We start from the raw sequence: 18,183 nt of genomic DNA, 5'->3' as shown, positions 1-18,183 counted from the left end.
GTACAAGCAGTGTTGTGAGGGTGCAGTACCATAGGCTGTCACTAGGTGTCCCTTGGGGCCTCTTTTGGCCACATATGGTACTGCACACTGCAACACGCCTAGGGAAAGGGTATGGTGCAGCGGTGAGACCTGACGACTGGGGAGCTGGGGATCCGTGTTTGAGTCTGCTGTTGGCTCAACGCTGAGCAACATTGATGGGTGTGCTATATAAATAAAAGCAACTAATTGAAAATAACACCAGAATTTAAAGCAGCGATCTCTGGGGCTGGCAAGCAGCAGGCAGTCAGTCGGTCAGTCTTCCTCTGTGACTTGGCTCTATCAGCTTCAGTTGTCTGGCGAGATGCATCATCTGCGAAGTGTGAAGTGCGCTGGCAGAATTTGTGACCCTCTCTGGCAGAATCACAGGCGATGCTCTGGATGAAGGCATCCTCTTGACAAGTGTTCAAGTGGCAGTCCTTCTTTCCTAAATCTCATCAGAAATTGGAATTTCTGACTTAAGTTTAGGAATTTCTGATGGATACATCTGCCAGTGGATTCCTCACCTTGTGAATATCCCCTGAGCCAGCAACATTCGGAAACTTTTGTAGCAGTCCACGCCGATGAGGTCGAAGACGACGTCACAGAGACACGGCTCCGCTCGCGACTCCGCTGACATCACCGGCTCCATAAGAAGACCTCTTCGGCGTGATGACGTCAGTTCCCTTTTTTCCGCGCCGTCGACGCCAACGGATTTCGGGAATCGCTGTTGGTAGCTTCACTGTTACTTTGTGTTTTTCTGGTTTTCTCTGTTTCTCTTTCGAGAAATATGTCGACAAGGAAGTCGGGCTTCAAGCCCTGTCGGGAATATGGCAAGCACATGTCAATTACAGACCCAGATGAAGACTGTGTTTGGTGTCTCTCATCCGACCATGATGTGGATGGTTGTTCTTGCTGCCGCAAGATGAGCTCTAAAGCTCTTAAAGAAAGGGAGGCGAAGCTTTTCATCGCCAGGATGAAGAAAGAAAAGAGAGGAAGGAGAAAGTCCAGATCGAGGTCGAGGTCGGCATCCAAATCGACTTCGGGGCATGTTTCGAGAGGCAAGAAGCATAAGAAGAAGAGGAGGCATTCTTCACGTCATCACTCCGATAAGAGTTCGGCTCCGAAGTCGCCGGCTCGGCGTCGGAGGGAATCCGTGTCTCCTTCTCCAGTCCCGGCCTCACCTCCAGTTCCTTCTTCTCCAGTGGCTTCTCTGGCTCCGGCTTCATCTCCGGTTCTGGTGATATCCCAGACGCCGGCTTCATCTCCGGCTGCGGATTCATCTCCGGCTCCGTCTCCGGCCCCGGTTGAGGATCTTCCAGTCCCGGGTGAGCCTGCGACGCCGCTAATTCCACCGTCGGCGCCGGCAGGCCCGAGTCCGGTGATGCCTGACCAGTACCCTGCTTTCCCTGGACCAGGTCAGGACCCCTCGCATTATCTAAATGCGATGTATGGGGTGTTTTTGAGGGCCATGTATACCACTGGTGCACCTGCGGGTCCGATTGGTCCAATGGCTTTTAACTTGGGAGTGCCGCAGGTCTATCCTCAAGCTCCATTCATGCCGTTCTTTCAAGCGACGCCGTCTTGGCATCTACCAGCGCCGAGGACGTCGACTCCGCTTCCCTCTTCACCGGCGCCGGCTCGACCTCGTTCGACGCCGGCTGCTCCTGTGGATCCACGTTCGACGCCGCTGCGGCGCCATCGGATTCGAACACGGCGCCGCCGCTGGTGCGGATTTGATCCAGAAGGAAGGCACAGAGAGTGGTGGATGAAAGGAGGTATCTTTTGGAGGAAGCTGAACCTGAAGAGGGAGAGTTGGTTGAGTCCGATGAGGTGTATGAGGAGCTAAAGGACGCAAGTGGTCTGGATTTGTCTCCTGAGTGGGAGATCACTCCTCCATCAGATGAGCCCTCAAAGGATGCAGCGCCGTATCATGCGGATATCAGGAAGGCTGCGGAACTGCTTGATCTCCAGTTGCCAACTACGGAGTTTAAGTCAAATATATTAACTGAGGTATTACATTCTCCTACGGCAGTGTCAGAGCCATTGCTTCCCTTCAATGAGGCTATTATTGACCCTGTGTTAGAGGTCTGGCGTAAGCCTTTTTCTGCTCCTGCGGTTTCCAAGACTGTTGCTAGGAGATATAGAGCAGCCCCAGGGGACCCTGAGTTTTTAACATCACATCCTTCGCCTGAGAGCCTGGTGATTCAGGCAGCTTGTTCGGGGAAGTCCAAGGGTGCTTTTCCTCAGGTACCTGGTGACAGAGAGGCTAAAAAGCTAGATCAGTCGGCCAAGTAGGTCTTTTCATCGGCCAGCATGGCACTTAAGTCAACAAATGCAACTTGCCTCTTGGGATGATATGTGCATGCGCTTATGGATTCTGCTAAGAAGCTGGCGCCGAAACAGTCTGACGAGGATAGGGCTGGATTCAATGAGATCTTGTCGGATGCCCAGGCGGCTGCACGCCAGGTGATCCACAGTGGATTGGACACGGCGGATTCGGTGGCGAGAGTCATGGGATCTTCTGTCGCCACCAGAAGGAGTGCATGGTTAAGATCTTCGGAATTTTCACAGGATGTGCAATCGACTCTTTTGGACCTGCCATTTGATGGATCTGGCCTGTTTGGCAAAAAGGCAGATGCTGCTCTGGAGCGTTTCAAAGACAGCAAGGCGACGGCTAAATCTCTGGGCCTGCAGTCTCAGTCGAGGGGGTCTTTTAAAAGATATAGAGGGTTCGGAAGGACATCCTTTCGACCCTATAGACAGACCCAGCAGCAGCAGCAAGGTTCCTCGTCTAGAGGTTTCAGGGGAAGAATCAGGGGTCGCACACGTGGCCGTCAGCTCTCCTCCTCTTCCTCCTCCTCAGCCCCTCCCGCCACCGCAAAGCAGCCCTAGATTCGCCATTCCGGATCATGCTGGTCCTGTGGGGGGCCAGCTTACCCATTTTCTACAAGATTGGGAATCTGTAACTACAGATCTCTGGGTTCTGGATCTTGTAGAAAATGGGTACGCCCTTCCCTTTCAGGAATTCCCTCCAAACTACCCTCCTTGTCAAGGGGCTTGCTCGGAGGACCACCGTCTTCTCCTACAGGAGGAAGTCCTGAAGCTGTTTCAAAAAGGTGCGATAGAGGTGGTTCCAGAGCAGGAAAGGGGTCAGGGATGCTACTCCCGGTATTTTCTGATTCCGAAAAAGGACGGCAGATTGCGTCCGATATTGGACCTCAGAATCTTGAATCTTTTTCTAAAACAGGAGAAGTTCAAGATGCTCACCCTTGCTCAGGTTCTTCAAGCGTTGAATCAGGAGGACTGGATGGTGTCGCTCGACTTGCAGGATGCGTATTTCCACATCCCCATCCTGAAGTCGCACAGGAAGTATCTCCGGTTTACGGTAGGGTCGCAACATTATCAGTTTGCGGTCCTCCCGTTTGGTCTTACTTCGGCACCTCGGGTCTTCACGAAGGTGATGGCAGTGGTGGCAGCCCATCTCAGAAGGTCGGGGATCTCGGTTTTCCCCTACCTGGACGACTGGCTGATCAAGGCGGAGTCGCTGGAGAAGGTGCTGCGTCATCTGCAGGATACAACTCAGCTGTTGTACAAATTGGGTTTTTCGATAAACGTGCCCAAATCTCACCTGGTGCCCTCTCAGCGCAACCTGTTCATAGGTGCGGTACTGGACACTACTGTGTGTCGAGCATTCCCTCCTCCTCAAAGGATTCTCGACATACAGGAAATGATTCCTTTGTTTTACAGCGGAGCGGTCGTTCCAGTTGTGAAGGTCCTTCGCCTGCTCGGTCTGTTTGCTTCCTGCATTCTGTTGGTCAGCCATGCACTCTGGCACATGAGGGCGATCCAGTGGTGCCTCCGCAAGCAGTGGTATCAGCACAAAGGAGATCTCAGGGAGTCTGTGAAGGTCTCCAGAGAAGCTGCGGCAGATCTATTTTGGTGGAGCGTGGAGGGCAATCTGTCCCAAGGAAAGCCTTTCCATCTACCTCCATCGGTGGCCACGGTGATTGCGGATGCATCCACTTTAGGGTGGGGTGCTCATCTGGGGGATCTGGAGATCAAGAGTCTTTGGACTCCAGAGGAAAGGTTGCTTCATATCAACCTTCTGGAATTGCGGGCGATTCATTTGGCACTCAAGGCCTTCCTCCCTTCCCTTTGTGGTCAGTCTGTTCAAGTCCTGACGGACAACACGACCGCGATGTGGTATGTCAACAAACAGGGAGGGGTGGGGTCTCTTTGTCTCTGCAGAGAGGCTCTGCGTCTATGGTCCTGGGCTCAGGACCATCAGATTTGTCTGATGGCAAATCATCTGGCAGGGGTGCTGAACGTGCGTGCGGACAGTCTCTCGGCAGTTCTCCGCCGATCACGAGTGGAGGCTTCATCCGGAGGTAGTTCGTTACGTCTTTCGGGTGTGGGGAACTCCTCGGGTGGACCTGTTCGCCACTCACGAGAATGCTCACTGCCCGTCTTTCTGCAGTCTCCAGTATTCGATGCAGGGAGCGTTAGGGGACGCGTTTCAGTTGAGTTGGGGCTCACGACTCCTTTACGCATTTCCTCCCATACCCTTGATTCTTCGGGTTCTGAGGAAGATTCGCCAAGACCGGGCCCAAGTTATATTGATCGCCCCGGATTGGCCAAGAAGGGTATGGTACACAGATCTTCTCCACCTCTCCTCGTGCTCTCCGTTCCGTCTCCCTCTGAGGGCAGACCTCCTCTCGCAGTCGGAGGGGCAGGTTCTACACCCCCACCTCCAGAGCTTACACCTTCATGCCTGGAGATTGAACGGGGCAACCTGAATTCTTTTTCTCTCCCGCCTGATGTGGTAGATGTTATTTTGGCTGCCAGACGTCATTCCTCCAAATCCATATATTCCTATAGGTGGTCTAAATTTGTACTTTGTTGCGGAGAGAAGTCCATTGATCCTTTGAAGGCTCGTCTATCTAACGTTCTACAGTTTGCCCTTTCTCTTGCTCAGCAAGGCTTTGCTGTGGCTACTGTGAAAGGATACTTATCAAATTTGTCGGCTTTCCTTTGCTTGCCGGATCAGCCGTCATTATTCAAATCACCTATTGTTCTTCGTTTTATAAAGGGCCTTACAAACAAGTTTCCTCCAACTCCCTTTATTGTGCCTCAATGGGACTTAAACCTTGTATTAACTTATCTTATGGGTTCTCCCTTCGAGCCCTTACACAAGTGTCCCTTGAGGCTGTTGTCCTTTAAGACAGTTTTCCTCATTGCAATCACCTCAGCAAGGAGGGTAAGTGAGCTTCAAGCTCTAAGTTCAAAACCCCCATTCTTGACCATTCATGCTGAACGAATGGTACTCAGGACTAGGGCTGCGTTTTTGCCTAAGGTGGTAACTCCCTTCCATCTGGGGCAGTCCATTACCCTTCCTTCCTTCTATCCTCCCCCTCACCCTTCCAAGGAGGAGGAGAGACTTCACTGCTTGGACCCTAAGAGGGTGGTGAGCTTCTACCTGGACAGGGCAAAGGACTTCAGGGTTGATGACCAGCTCTTCGTGGGCTTTGTTGGCTGCAGGAAAGGTCGAGTGGTGCACAAGCGCACCCTTTCCAGGTGGGTTTTCTTGTGCATCAAGATATGCTACTCCCTGGCTGGTAAGGAGCCTCCGGAGGGTTTGAGAGTTCATTCCACTAGAGCAAAGTCTTCCACGTCTGCTTTGTCTAGGGGTGTTCCTGTGGAGGACATTTGTAGGGCGGCAACTTGGGCCTCCCTCCACACCTTCGCAAAACATTATTGCTTAGAGGAGGGACGGACACTTTGCGCGATCCGTACTTCAGGACTTTCTGGTATAGAAGGGTGGACACCCTCCTCCGGGAGTGGGGACTGCTGTGGAATCTATTCACAAGGTGAGGAATCCACTGGCAGATGTATCCATCAGAAGAACAAGTTACTTACCTTCGGTAACGCTTTTTCTGGTGGATACAGTATCTGCCTGTGGATTCCTCACTGACCCACCCGCCTCCCCGTTGTCCATCCTTCTATACCTGTAATTCTATTGATGGTATTTCAAAATGTGTTTTTTTACTGTCAAAGGCATTTTGTTATTTCTTGTGCCTTGCTATTTATTCTCCACACTGTGTGTGTTGCTTTGCATATCATGTAGTGTATACTGTGTATATATTACTGTCGGTCCGTCCGTGTGCCTCGAAGGCACGGAAAAAAGGGCGGAACTGATGTTGTCGCGCCGACAAGGTCTTCTTATGGAGCCGGTGACGTCAGCGGAGTCGCGAGCAGAGCTGTGTCTCTGTGACGTCGTCTTCTACCTCATCAGCGTGGACTGCTACAAAAGTTTCCGAATGTTGCTGGCGCAGGGGATATTCACAAGGTGAGGAATCCATAGGCAGATACTGTATCCACCAGAAAAAGCGTTACCGAAGATAAGTAACTTGTTCGTCTGACACAGATTTTGTACATCAGGGTATGGATCCCAGACGTTTCCTTATGAACATATAAGGCAAAAGGACTTCAATTCAGACTACATTATTTTGGTTATATGTCTATATGTGTTACATGGTAAGGGAAAGACATTTGACCCTGACGAATGTCGCATTTGATGTTGTATCTATGTCATTAATCGAAGAACTTCAAAATGTCACAGTTCTTGGAAAGAGATGGTTTGGCGACATCTGCGTTAAAAGGTAGACATGACAGTGATTCCGCATAAATCATGGAATATGGCTGTGTCCATTGTCTAAGTTAAGGAAGATGTCAACCTCCATGGACTGAGTTGGACCTTATGGACTTTACATCACTAGAGGGGTTGATTGCAAAGACCAGAGGAAGTTAATAGAGGACTACTTACAGATAGACTTTCCAAAATGTGAACATATGAAACCTTTCTAAAGAATTCATATGTGTGCACAAGTTCCATTTAAACTTGCACAGAGAAATAAAGTTCATCCAGGAAACTTGATAATTTTTGTCTAGAACTTAATTTAACAAGATCAGATCTACTTGCATGGCCTAGGGTTCGAAACTTTAAAACCGCACTAGTCCTGGACTGCAAACTTAAGCTATGGTAGTCGGCAAAGAGTGTCCGATCTAGGTTGCTACGGAGCTTCTGACTCGAGACTGTCGTATTCAGAACTTCATTGTCAAATTTTCAGCACTCTGAAGTGGCTTAGATGAAAAGTAACTCTTATAAAGTGTCTAAATAAATAAGCGCAAAATCTAATCATGTGTTAGTAGACCTCATATACTAACTAGTTGAATCAACTAATTAAATCAGTAACAGATTTAGAGTTCCAGATGTATTTACCAAGGTGTATTTACAACAGCCAGTAAATCTGAAAATGTTTAAGTACTGTAAAACTTATGGGAACGTCTTACACAATCTTTGAAAAAGGGGAGTTGCCCTCCAAATGAGTACCATATTTGAATAGTAGATGTGATTGATGCTTTTTCACTGTGGAATGGAATTGAGAAAATTATGCAGAATACTTTTTCACCCCTTGGTTAGCTGGTTTAAGTTGTGAGATGTAACCGTGTACATTTTACATTTATAGCAAAGAATATATGTGGCAAAGCTACAGCACTGCACTATTTTTAGAAATTAAGTACTTGCTCTATTTATCATACGTATGAAATGCTTTGCTATGCTGGAAGTTAGAATAGTGATTCTTCTGTGCATGGGGTGAACTGTAGGCAGGTTTTGGAAAGTAGTGAGGATTTAGGTCGTAGCAAGCTGAAGCAATCAGAGTTGGCTGGTGAGTATGTATAAAGATACTGCACAGTGGCTAGCAGTAAGATATTGGTAAATGCAAATAATACTTTCTAATAGGATGATTTTTTGTTAGTGAGTTGTGACATCAAGGGCCTAAACATTTTTGAAGAGACAAACACTTTTTGAGAGCAAAGAAAAACATTACATGCTGATGTCTTTTATATGCAAGACAATATATATAAGAGCCACTTGTTTTATTAATAATCAAACATAGTGAATCCAGAAAGCCACGATTGACTTCGTGAACCATTTGGCAGTAGTTCATATTTAAAGTGGGAGCACTATTTGCTCCATCGGCGGTCCTACTCTTGCTGGGGGTGGGTGAACCTCCAATTTCCCAACGCAAAAACGTAGTGCGCTGCACGGTGGAGGGGTGAGATGACCAAGATTCAGGATGAATTGTGTCTATAGGATCAGTGTCAATATTGATGTGCATTGGTGGGTCTCTGTCTAGAGTGGCACAGTGGGCAAAAAACAATGAGTTGGAATGGTACTCCGAGCGATTGCCACTAGTTAGACTATTTTCACGCATTCATCCCATCTCCTTTTGGGTGTTGGATTACCAGTAAAGTGTAAAAGTAGATAGCAGGATGCCCAGATCGTACTAGCAAGCCAAAAATCAATTTGGGAGATGTCACACCCCAAGCAATCCCCCCTGAAGCGAAATCATTGCCTATCCTACCTCGGCATGGTAATTCTCCGTGGGAATTCATGACTATGGTCACATACAACACAACTGTCTGGAAATCCCTGCCCTGTGATTACTTATTTTAAATGTATTTCCACTGCACACACTAGTGACTTAGGCATATGTTATTCATGTCACGCCGCTCCTCGTGTCGGTCTCGTGTGCTGTTGACATGGAACACATGGAATGTCAGCCTCTGCATACGGTGTGGGCTCAGGACGGCCGCGGCAGGAGACGGGTTGAGGGAGCCAGCCGGTGGTGGAACCTCTGTGTTATGTTGAGAAAGTTTCCCAGTGGTAAAAAAGGAGAAAGAGGTGAATCTTAACATCACATCACACGCCTTTCAAATTTGCTGGATATGTAATGAAACAGTATGTTTGTCTTTCTCCAATTTTGGTGAACGTTTATAGGAATTTAATGTGTGGTCAACCCTGCATGGTATAGTCATCCACCTTTGGCATCTTTAATTGTTGGGGTGTCACGCATTTATTGTATTTGTTTTACTGCGTTATATTTTTGTTTCTAGATCAATTTTGTGTTACGTTTTGGTCATAAAGTAAGCAGATATATTGTGACTTAGGCGTATGTTATTGATGGCACGCCGCTCCTTGTGTCTGTCTCATGTGCTGTTGTCATGGGACACCTGGAATGTCAACCTCTGCATTCAGTGTGGGCTCAGGACAGTCGCAGCAGGAGACGGTTGACCGAGCCAGCAGGCGGGGGAACCTCAGTGTTATGTTGGGGAGAATAAACTACAATTTAACCTCATACTTGCAGGACTTGTTTCAACTACTACAACACTTTTCTTCATCTCTGCTACAAATAGCCTTGATGGTAGAGTTCTAAAATCGGTACTAGAAGGCAGGGCTCCATGTTTTTAATCCTCGTCTTTCACAAATCATTAGTGCAAAATCGATGGCCGCATGTACTAAGCCCAAGTTGCATATAGAGGTAGTAGTGCCAGCAAATTAATAGGGCAAGCCAATTCCGAGACAAGCTAAGTGTCTGGCTTGGTTGTAAGGGGCTGTGCAGGAGCCAAGCCATGAAAAGGTTTGGCATGTATATCGTGCCACAAACATTATGTAAAACTATGATACAGTCTCTTTAAAATAAAAAAAAGTTTATTTTATTAACATGCAAAGCGTTTCTCTTTAGTACACTGCATAGACAGAAATGTATTAGTTTGTAAACATGTACTTAGAACCATTAATGGCTAGCCCCCCCAACGACAATGCCTTTGGTGAACTAAGAGGCAAAGCGGTAGTTATGTAAACCCTAGACGTGTCCTAGATTATTATTATAGATGGATCAAAATTATAGTAAAATATATAAATCAAACTTAGGCGGTGCTAATACACTCCGCATTCTGAACTCAAATATTTAAAAGTGCTCTGATATGTGATAATAAGGAAAAAGGAGGCCCTGTGAAATAAAATATGTGTCTACAATCACTCAGTTTGGACTAGCAGGGAAACCAGTATTGATTCCAGTTTATTTGTTATCGCATTTTGAAATTCAGCCACCAGATGTATATCTCTCTCTCTCCTGTTTTACATCAAAGGTCACTGTTTTGTCTTTTATTTTTGGTGCATGACGGGGGAAAAACCAACACATACATAGCAGACCCGACTCGGGCCCCCAGACCCAACTACCAAGTCAAGAATGCATTTGTTTGAGGGGTGTCACACCCCAAACAGCCCCCTTCATTCTACACCCCTGATTGTGCTCTAATTAATAATCTTCCATTTAAGGATCCAATGTTGACTTTATAGGGAGTATAACATGTCGGGTAACTAAAATATTGAGCAAAGTGATAATTTAAAGGGTTAAAAAGGTATACATGACACTTGAAGTCTTCAGCTCACAGTATACGTCTATACCTCCACTATCCTTCTGAATCCTAAGAACTGACTAACATATCCTCCACTCAAATTACTTTCATATTTCACTATACTAATGCACCACTAATCCTTTATGGGTTCTGGAGTAGCGTGCTGATCGCCGAAAAAGCGCTTCGACGCCTCGTCAGGGGTATTAAGCGCTATATAAATGCAATTACAATACAATACTCCTCTAGCTCTGAAGTCTGTCCACCCCACGTTTTAATACTTGTCTATCTTGATTAATTTGAAAATTAAAATGAGGTAGCTTGTGATGCCTTATTAAATGCCATTAAAATATATACTCTTTGAAATCAATTTGAAACAAAATGCCCATTGGGAAGGCAGTAAGAGAAGTTGATCGATAGCCATAATGTGACTTGTTACCACATATATATCACACTAAGGGGTACGAATGATGGAGTAAAACAAAGCATCAGGCATCACTGACTCCAAATGAATGTAACTCACAAAAAGTGATGAGATGCTAATGTCCTAAAGAAAAATATGTGTGTGTAAGGAAGGGAGGCAAAGAAAATATTTCTTTTAAAGACGAGAACCCTCACTCACCCGAGGGTGACATGCTTCATCATTGGGTCCCCTCTTGCACACTGTAACCGCAAGGTATACAGTGTGGGCTACAACTCTCAAAAAAGGGGACAAGAGAGGAGCGTGAGGTGTTTTAATGGGGATATCCAAGGTGACAGGGGGAGTAAGGGGCAGAGTGTGAAATTAAACAGTGTGTAGGTAAATAAAACTAGCTACAGGGTAACAAAGTCAAATTTAATAATAGTTCCCATCAGCTAGAGTTAAAATGAGGTGATCTAGGATTAACAAAATATCCTAGTTATTGGTGGTCGACATGTTTCCACATCACAATTTGGGATTGCGACTACATACCGATTCACTGTTTGGAAGGGTCATGTTTAGGGCGTCCCTTCCAATTGCTCGCAAAACATTTAATATATTACCGACGAAAGGTAGTGTTAGGCCATTCACAAATGGGAAGGGGTCCCTTTCCCCTTTGAGTGCCAACTTTTTAAAAAATAAAATTAGTCAGTGGTCCACGAGATCACTGCTTATTCATAAACACATATTTGTAGATTTTAATTTTCTTTAATGCATCCCATTTCCTTTTAGGAAAGCGAGCTGCATTGGGTAAAAAAGAATACTTTATTGCAAAGTAATCACAGACATGGTGGTCTGCTGACACCAGCAGGGCACCATCCCTGTGATTGGAGCCAATCGTAGTGGGTCACAATTTGCAGCCTACCTCATGCATATTAATGAGGTAGGTCAGATTGCAGCCCCCTACGAATGGTGAGTTTCCGATTCGACCTATTAATGCATAGGTTGGTGCGCAATTTGAGACCTCATTTCCAAATAGATTAATAATACTGCCTTTAGGTCAGTTACTAAAATCTATCCTGAACATTTTGCCAAGCATCGCTTTGGGGCTGTCGGTCTGATAACTTCCATGGCAACATGAGCTTATATCTAGCAAAGACCATACTGATTTTATTAACATGACAATTACTTTAATTTGTAGCCCACCTAGAAAATTGACTTGTGGCAATAATTATACTGAACAAGGAGAACGTTTTTGAGCGCCATAGATGACAATTCATGTTGCAATGCATTTGGCAGGTTTCGGTTTTGGGCTGAATTTATAAGTTGGATTAAAGCGTGTTATTATGCACAAATAGCCTAAATTTGTCTGAATGGCCAAGTGTCATTCCTGTTGTTTTTTGGCTAGGGTATAAGGCAGGGCTACCCTTTCCCTTCTCAAATATTCACTGTTTGCAGCCATAGATTCCATTGATCTTGGGAAATAACAAATATTACCAGCTATACTTTTGCTTTTAAAATCTGTTCACGTGACTGTAAAGTTGCACTATCTGCTTACAATTTTGGAAAGACAGTATAAATAAAATTCGTCTGAGATTGGAAATAAGTTTACTGAATCCATCAAGAATATATATTTGAGTGTGTTGGAATAGAATGCACCCTTGTAGAGGAAGATCCTGAAATATTAGAAATTAAAGTTGTGCCGATATTTATAAAATCTTGATAAATTACTGTCACCTGCTGTTACAATAAATTGAGCTCTTGAAGAGCTGGGAAAAGCTGCTTTACAAAATGAATGTAACAAACATCTGTGATGGAGGGAAAGCGTAAATTAATTTCGGCCACTAGGAATCGCTCAGGTGTGCATTTCAGTGAGTTCATCGTTTTCCACCCACTCTGCCACCCTAAATAGTTACCAGCATATGCAAATCAGCCTTAGTCATGCTCCAGCAGAAACAGTTTAGTTCGAACTGCCAGGACAGGTCCCATCTAGATGAGAATACAAGCAGCCCTAGACTTGTTTTGCCCTGCTTGAATCTATCTCATCAGTGAGGTATAGCTTAAGTTCTGTGGCACAGCGAGCATGGGACCCATGGCTGGATACATATGCCAGTCACACTGAGGGTGCCTAGTGTAGCAATCAACAATGTGATGGAAGGAATGCTCTAGTTTATCTCAGCCACTGGCAATCACTCTGGAATCTATTCCAGTGCATTATTTTTCACCCACTGTGTCACTTTACACAGAGACCAACCATATGCAAACCGGTCTTGGTTCTGCTTCAATAAGCACATTCAAACCAGAACGTCTAGGACTGGTCCCCTCTAAATGAGAACACAAAGAACCCCAAGCCAGGTTTGGCCCATGTCCACCTCATTAATGAGTTACAGTTTGATTCCTGTGGCACATTGAGCACAGGAACCATGTCCAGTCATATCCATTGCACATGGAGGGTCTACAACAATGACTAACAGTATGATAGAAGCAATGCTATACTTAATCTCAACCACTGGCAGTTACTCGGGCCGCTTTCTAGTCCATCATTTTTCAAAATTAATTAGCAGTGCATTCATGTGAATATGAAGATATTACCTAAATGCATATATTTCTTTTTATTACCATCTCTTTATGCTATTCCAAAGATTTTAAGAAATGTGAGTTGAGTTGTTGTTACTTTGCAAAGGGGTTAAAAAGGCCTGCTAAGCTCTTTGATATTTTGAACTCCCTTTAATTAGGAGGTTGGGCTGTGCCTGTTTTTAGACTGTCAGTTGGGTGAAGTCACATGGTACTCATAGGGCATGTATTTGGCTTTTCCAGTTTCAATCTTTACCTTGATATAAGTAGACATTTCTTTAACTTTAATAGCAACCCAAAGTACTTGCAAAAAATCAAGCTGAAGGTCATGATAAGCTTCTGTGTCCTAGTTCGTGCACCAATCCAGGGCAACTCAACTATGCCTTTTGATTTGCAACAATTAATTTTGTATGGGACGGGAGCGAGATCCGCTCTTCCGTGTTTGTGACTGCTAATGGTGGAGACACTTTCAAATTCTTTGCTAAGGCTACCAGTGAATTTAAGCTTGCTAAGTAATGTTTGGTTAAGTTCCTGTATTTGAGAGACTATATTTCCAAGGGTAAACATTTTAATCTGTGTAAACACAGCTACACTTTAGTTTCCTCTAAGTGTCCTCTCATTCAGCGCTTTTTATATCGGGCATGAGCGTTATCTAGATTATACTCAAAGGGGCAGGTAGTAGCAACGGGATCAACAATTGCTGTAGGTCCTGCAGTACATAATCCAAGGGGTACTGATGAGGAGGACAATAAATGCCTTATTTTCTCTTCTCTCCTTGATGCTTCCATCAAACATTATATCCATCAGTCAATTTACAGTGTCATGTGACCATGATCTCAGTGATTCGAGCTACTCAAGTATGGATGGAATTTTCCTCCTGTGCAGTTATGTGTTCCCTCATCATACTCTACCAAATGTTTATTGGAAGTATTCTGAAGATTCAGCTGCATGTATGCTATAGTATTGATATTGCACTTAAGCAAAACTCATCGAATGGAATGACTGCTTTTGTTTAAAGACAAGAGAGGTAGGTGTTGGGGGACTACGACAGTCCATGTTCAGAGCATGCGTGGAGTTAGTGAACTGAGGGGGAGAAGAAATTACAGACATTCAGCTAATTTAAGAACATCAACATTAAAGTTAATTCATTGCGGTTGGCTGAAAACAGACTGATATTTTAGGGGAGGCTCTTATATTGAGAAAGTAATTCATGAAATGAAAACATATGACTCAAAGACGTGTGTGGTTTTCTTTTCATACTTCTGTTGATTTTCTCTTGACAGATACGCTTTTCTATAATGAGTAATACTAGTTAATGTAAAGTTTGAGTTCCCTTCTGAATTGGTGTGCATTTCTTGTGGTAAATACCACATGATTGTTGCAGCTACCATCCTGAGAAAGACTCCGATAGTGTACATTTGTTATATCCTAGAATGTCCTCCTTACTCTGGCCCTTGCCACCACAACTCCCCTTGGTACACCCCACTTGCTTCTGCTTTCCACATTGCCCACACACCTTTGATGTCACCTCTCACCCTTGACCTGTCCAGGACCTAGAAATGTACATTTAATGTGCACCTCATACAAAATGTCCTTGACACACTGAAATGTTTTTCAGAGGTCTATGTGCATAATTTTGATGATTTCTGGTAAAACTGTGCTGTCCTACATAGAAGGCCTACCAGTGGAAATGCCCCTCGACTAGCTGCCCTAGATTGGGTATGCCATTTCATTAGGTATCTTGGCAGCCAAATGGTATTCCGAATGGTAAAGGTTGCCTTCCTCTTCCCTCAAAATAGAGAAGCTGAACGACAGGGAAGGTGTATAGGATATCTGTCAAAATGCAGATGTCCTGTCACTACTGTCCTCTAAATCTCTCTTAAAAATGTACATTATTTGCTATGTTTATCAAGTAAAATAGCCCTGTTTGTTTACAGTGGGAGTTTTCTGTTCTCTTTTTACCTGCTCTCACAATGAATGGAATTCATATTTTTTACTTTGTTGAAGTTGTACGTTGAACATACTGTTTTGCTGTATAGTCAGTAAATCAAAAATACCCTATGTGATCCCCAGCAGCTCACCTCAGTGCAAGCAAGCATCATAGAGCCTAAACTTACTTTCCATGTCCTCCCAGCCCTCTCTTGGGGTGCCAAGTCTTAATCTTCATACCTGTAGACCACCAGCTCAAACATTAGTGAATTTGTTCAGGGAACATATGTGCATGAATGACTGTCCCACTAGCCTCCTTATTTCTTACTATCATCCTTTCATCTGTACTTTTTTTTTAACCTTTTGTTAGAAAACTTCTATCAGCTAAATGCTCTCTCTCTCTCTCTCTCAAGGTAAAAAAAAATATTTTAATGTGCTCATTTTATGTACAGAAATCAAAAATGCTATTTCGTTTGAGCAGAAATCTAAGAGGGTAAATTCGATCCCAGTTGCTGTCTGCTAAGCCTCCTGGTCAGCGGAAGTCCTTGCATATGCCTACTAGGTTAAGGACCTCCTGCTATATTGAGATATCCCAAGATGCCTGGTGAAGATTGTTTCGACCAAACTGCTCCAAACTATATATTTGACAATAAAAGTAATCAAACCAATATAATTCAGTTTATATATTTCCTTATAAAGCCTACTTCTCCATAAGCCCTCTGGCTCAACGAAGCATTTCATGGGAAAGGGGAAATGGAAAGACATAAATGAAATATGAACCCTACCTGCCTAAATCTTCTCCTCACCACTCCTCCAGGATATTGTCTCCTCACCCCCACGTCACTGGACCATCATCCACCCCATCCCGAAGGTTTGGCCTGAACACTTTAGCATCGAACAACAATGGAAGCTCATTTCAAGCATGGACCTAAACTTTCAAGACTGGCCTATGCATATTGGACCTTGGAAAACAGCACCCTATTCCTGGTTAATGTAGCCGGGTATGTGTCTGGAAATAAATGTCAGTCTTCTTGCTCATCAATTCATTCTTCCTCTGAATTGCCTATCTTAGAATTTGGTCCCTTGGTCCACATATTTACCACCAGCATTACAGTACTAACCACTTGTGCAGTGGCTGCCTTTTGTTTTGAGGCGTGCCTGTATGTCATCTTCACCGAGCCCTACTTGTATGATTTCAAAGAAGATTACTATGATACAGAACCAGGACTACAATTGATTGACCATTTTTTCTATTCCGTTGACCATCTGTGCTACCAGCACTGCCAGTTTTCTCTTCAGTGTCTTTAACTATTGTCTTAGTTACCCCCTTTTTCTTTCTTAGGTCAGAGTGGAGGGAGTTCATTGATCAAGTGTCCTTCCACAAGGTTTTCACTCCAAATGTTCAAAGGGTTCAACATATAGCTCCTTTATCCTAGCCTTGGATAAGGCGCCAAGATATCCTCTTTGTTTTCCTTCTTTGCTGCCATAGTCCAGACAGGAACTCGCAGTGGAATGGTAGAGCTGTCAAGCTCCAATACACTTTTTAATGTGGTATCCTTTTCCCAGCATACTGTGTTCAACCCACACACTTGGCGCAATGACTGATGGTGCCCCAAACAACCATCAAGTAGACCACAAACTGGGCAGATGTGCAAGCAGGCCATGAGTTCCAGACTAAATAGGGCTGGATTACAAAGGGCTACGTTTATCTGCCCCAGGGAAAATCCTCAATTCTCACAGATCACTCCTCATCAATGTGCTTCCACCTGACGCAGGGCAGCAGTCCATGGCCAGAGCTCTGGGAGAGGTACTAATAGCCTAATTGCTCTAAGCTGCATAATTACATGGTCAATAAACTTTAATGCTTGTTGGTTCGGGCAGTATCTCTTTTATTGACCCTCCACATCAGTGTTGTCTCCAGTGAAGCTTCCAACATTCCAATTATGCTAAATACTGTAGATTCTGTTTTTGCTCCTGTGTTAAATATCTTTTGTATTAAATATCATACATATATTGTTGCACAGATGACATTATATTTCTAGGATTTCTATCCTTTTTAACACTGGACTGTTTAAAATCTAATGCAATTCATTGATATACACGTAATCCTTGAATTTGGTTATTAACATTATTATTTTTCCGAATAGTGGAAAATGAGAATCACTGTGATTTTGTAAAGCTTCGAGAGATGCTCATTAGTACTAATATGGAAGACCTGAGAGAACAGACCCACGTGAGGCATTATGAGTTATATAGGCGCTTCAAATTAGAGGAGATGGGATTTAGCGACCTTGGTCCTGGAGACAAACCCGTCAGGTAAGGCTGTAATATCACTTTTTTCATGAACATTTTTGTACTTTAAAAAAATATATATATTATTGATTTTTAATGGTATCATGCATAACAATGGAGTCATGACATTTTGCATTATGCATTGCTTGGCAGTGTCGCATAAAAAGGAAAGCTTATATGGGAGAAGATCAGTGCAACAACAAATACAACAGTTATATGGAGTCATTCTGTGTTCGGTCCATCTCTGGGGATAAAATTTCATTATGTTCCAGAAGATATGCTGTGAGGGGTGCCCAGAAATCCTTTGGGCGCGACCTAGAAGGCAGTTCCTCCTCGTAGTTCGTTAGGGTATCTCCGCAATACACTAGATCAGTTATCCATTTCTTAGTTGTCGGTCGTATCGCACTGTCCCAATGTATAGATACTCTACGCTTCGCCACAAGTAACGCTATTGCCACCAGTTTTTTAGGTCTCGCCTGAGCCAGCGCATGCGCTGCTCTGCGAGACATTTAGTAGGTGGGTTTCCAACGTGCTGCCACAGGCTTTTGGTGGCCTAAGGCTTGCATGCACGTGAGCGTGCACGCGCGCAGCTGCCATCTGTATTTCCTTCGTTGATCGCGATCACTTTCACAGGCCGCGCGCCATCTGTGTTTCCTTCGTTGATCGCGATCGATATCACTTTCACTTTTGCGGGTCGCATGGCTGTGTCA

The 18,183-nt window shown here is 44.4% G+C and overlaps 1 protein-coding gene across 1 annotated transcript in view; it reads left to right on the top strand.

Moving 5' to 3' along the window:
* SEPTIN10 (septin 10) overlaps window positions 1-18,183 on the top strand; it is a 445,878-nt gene that overhangs the window by 314,283 nt on the left and 113,412 nt on the right. Inside the window, exon 8 of the mRNA XM_085622645.1 lies at window positions 17,329-17,497. Within this exon, the coding sequence (XP_085478771.1) occupies window positions 17,329-17,497 (169 nt within the window). The remainder of the gene's footprint in view (window positions 1-17,328; window positions 17,498-18,183) is intronic.

This window comes from Triturus cristatus, chromosome 8 (assembly GCF_964204655.1).
Source record: "Triturus cristatus chromosome 8, aTriCri1.1, whole genome shotgun sequence".
NCBI lineage: Eukaryota > Metazoa > Chordata > Amphibia > Caudata > Salamandridae > Triturus > Triturus cristatus.
The sequence above is the reverse complement of the archived record's forward strand: the minus strand, read 5'-3'. Positions and strand labels throughout refer to the sequence as shown.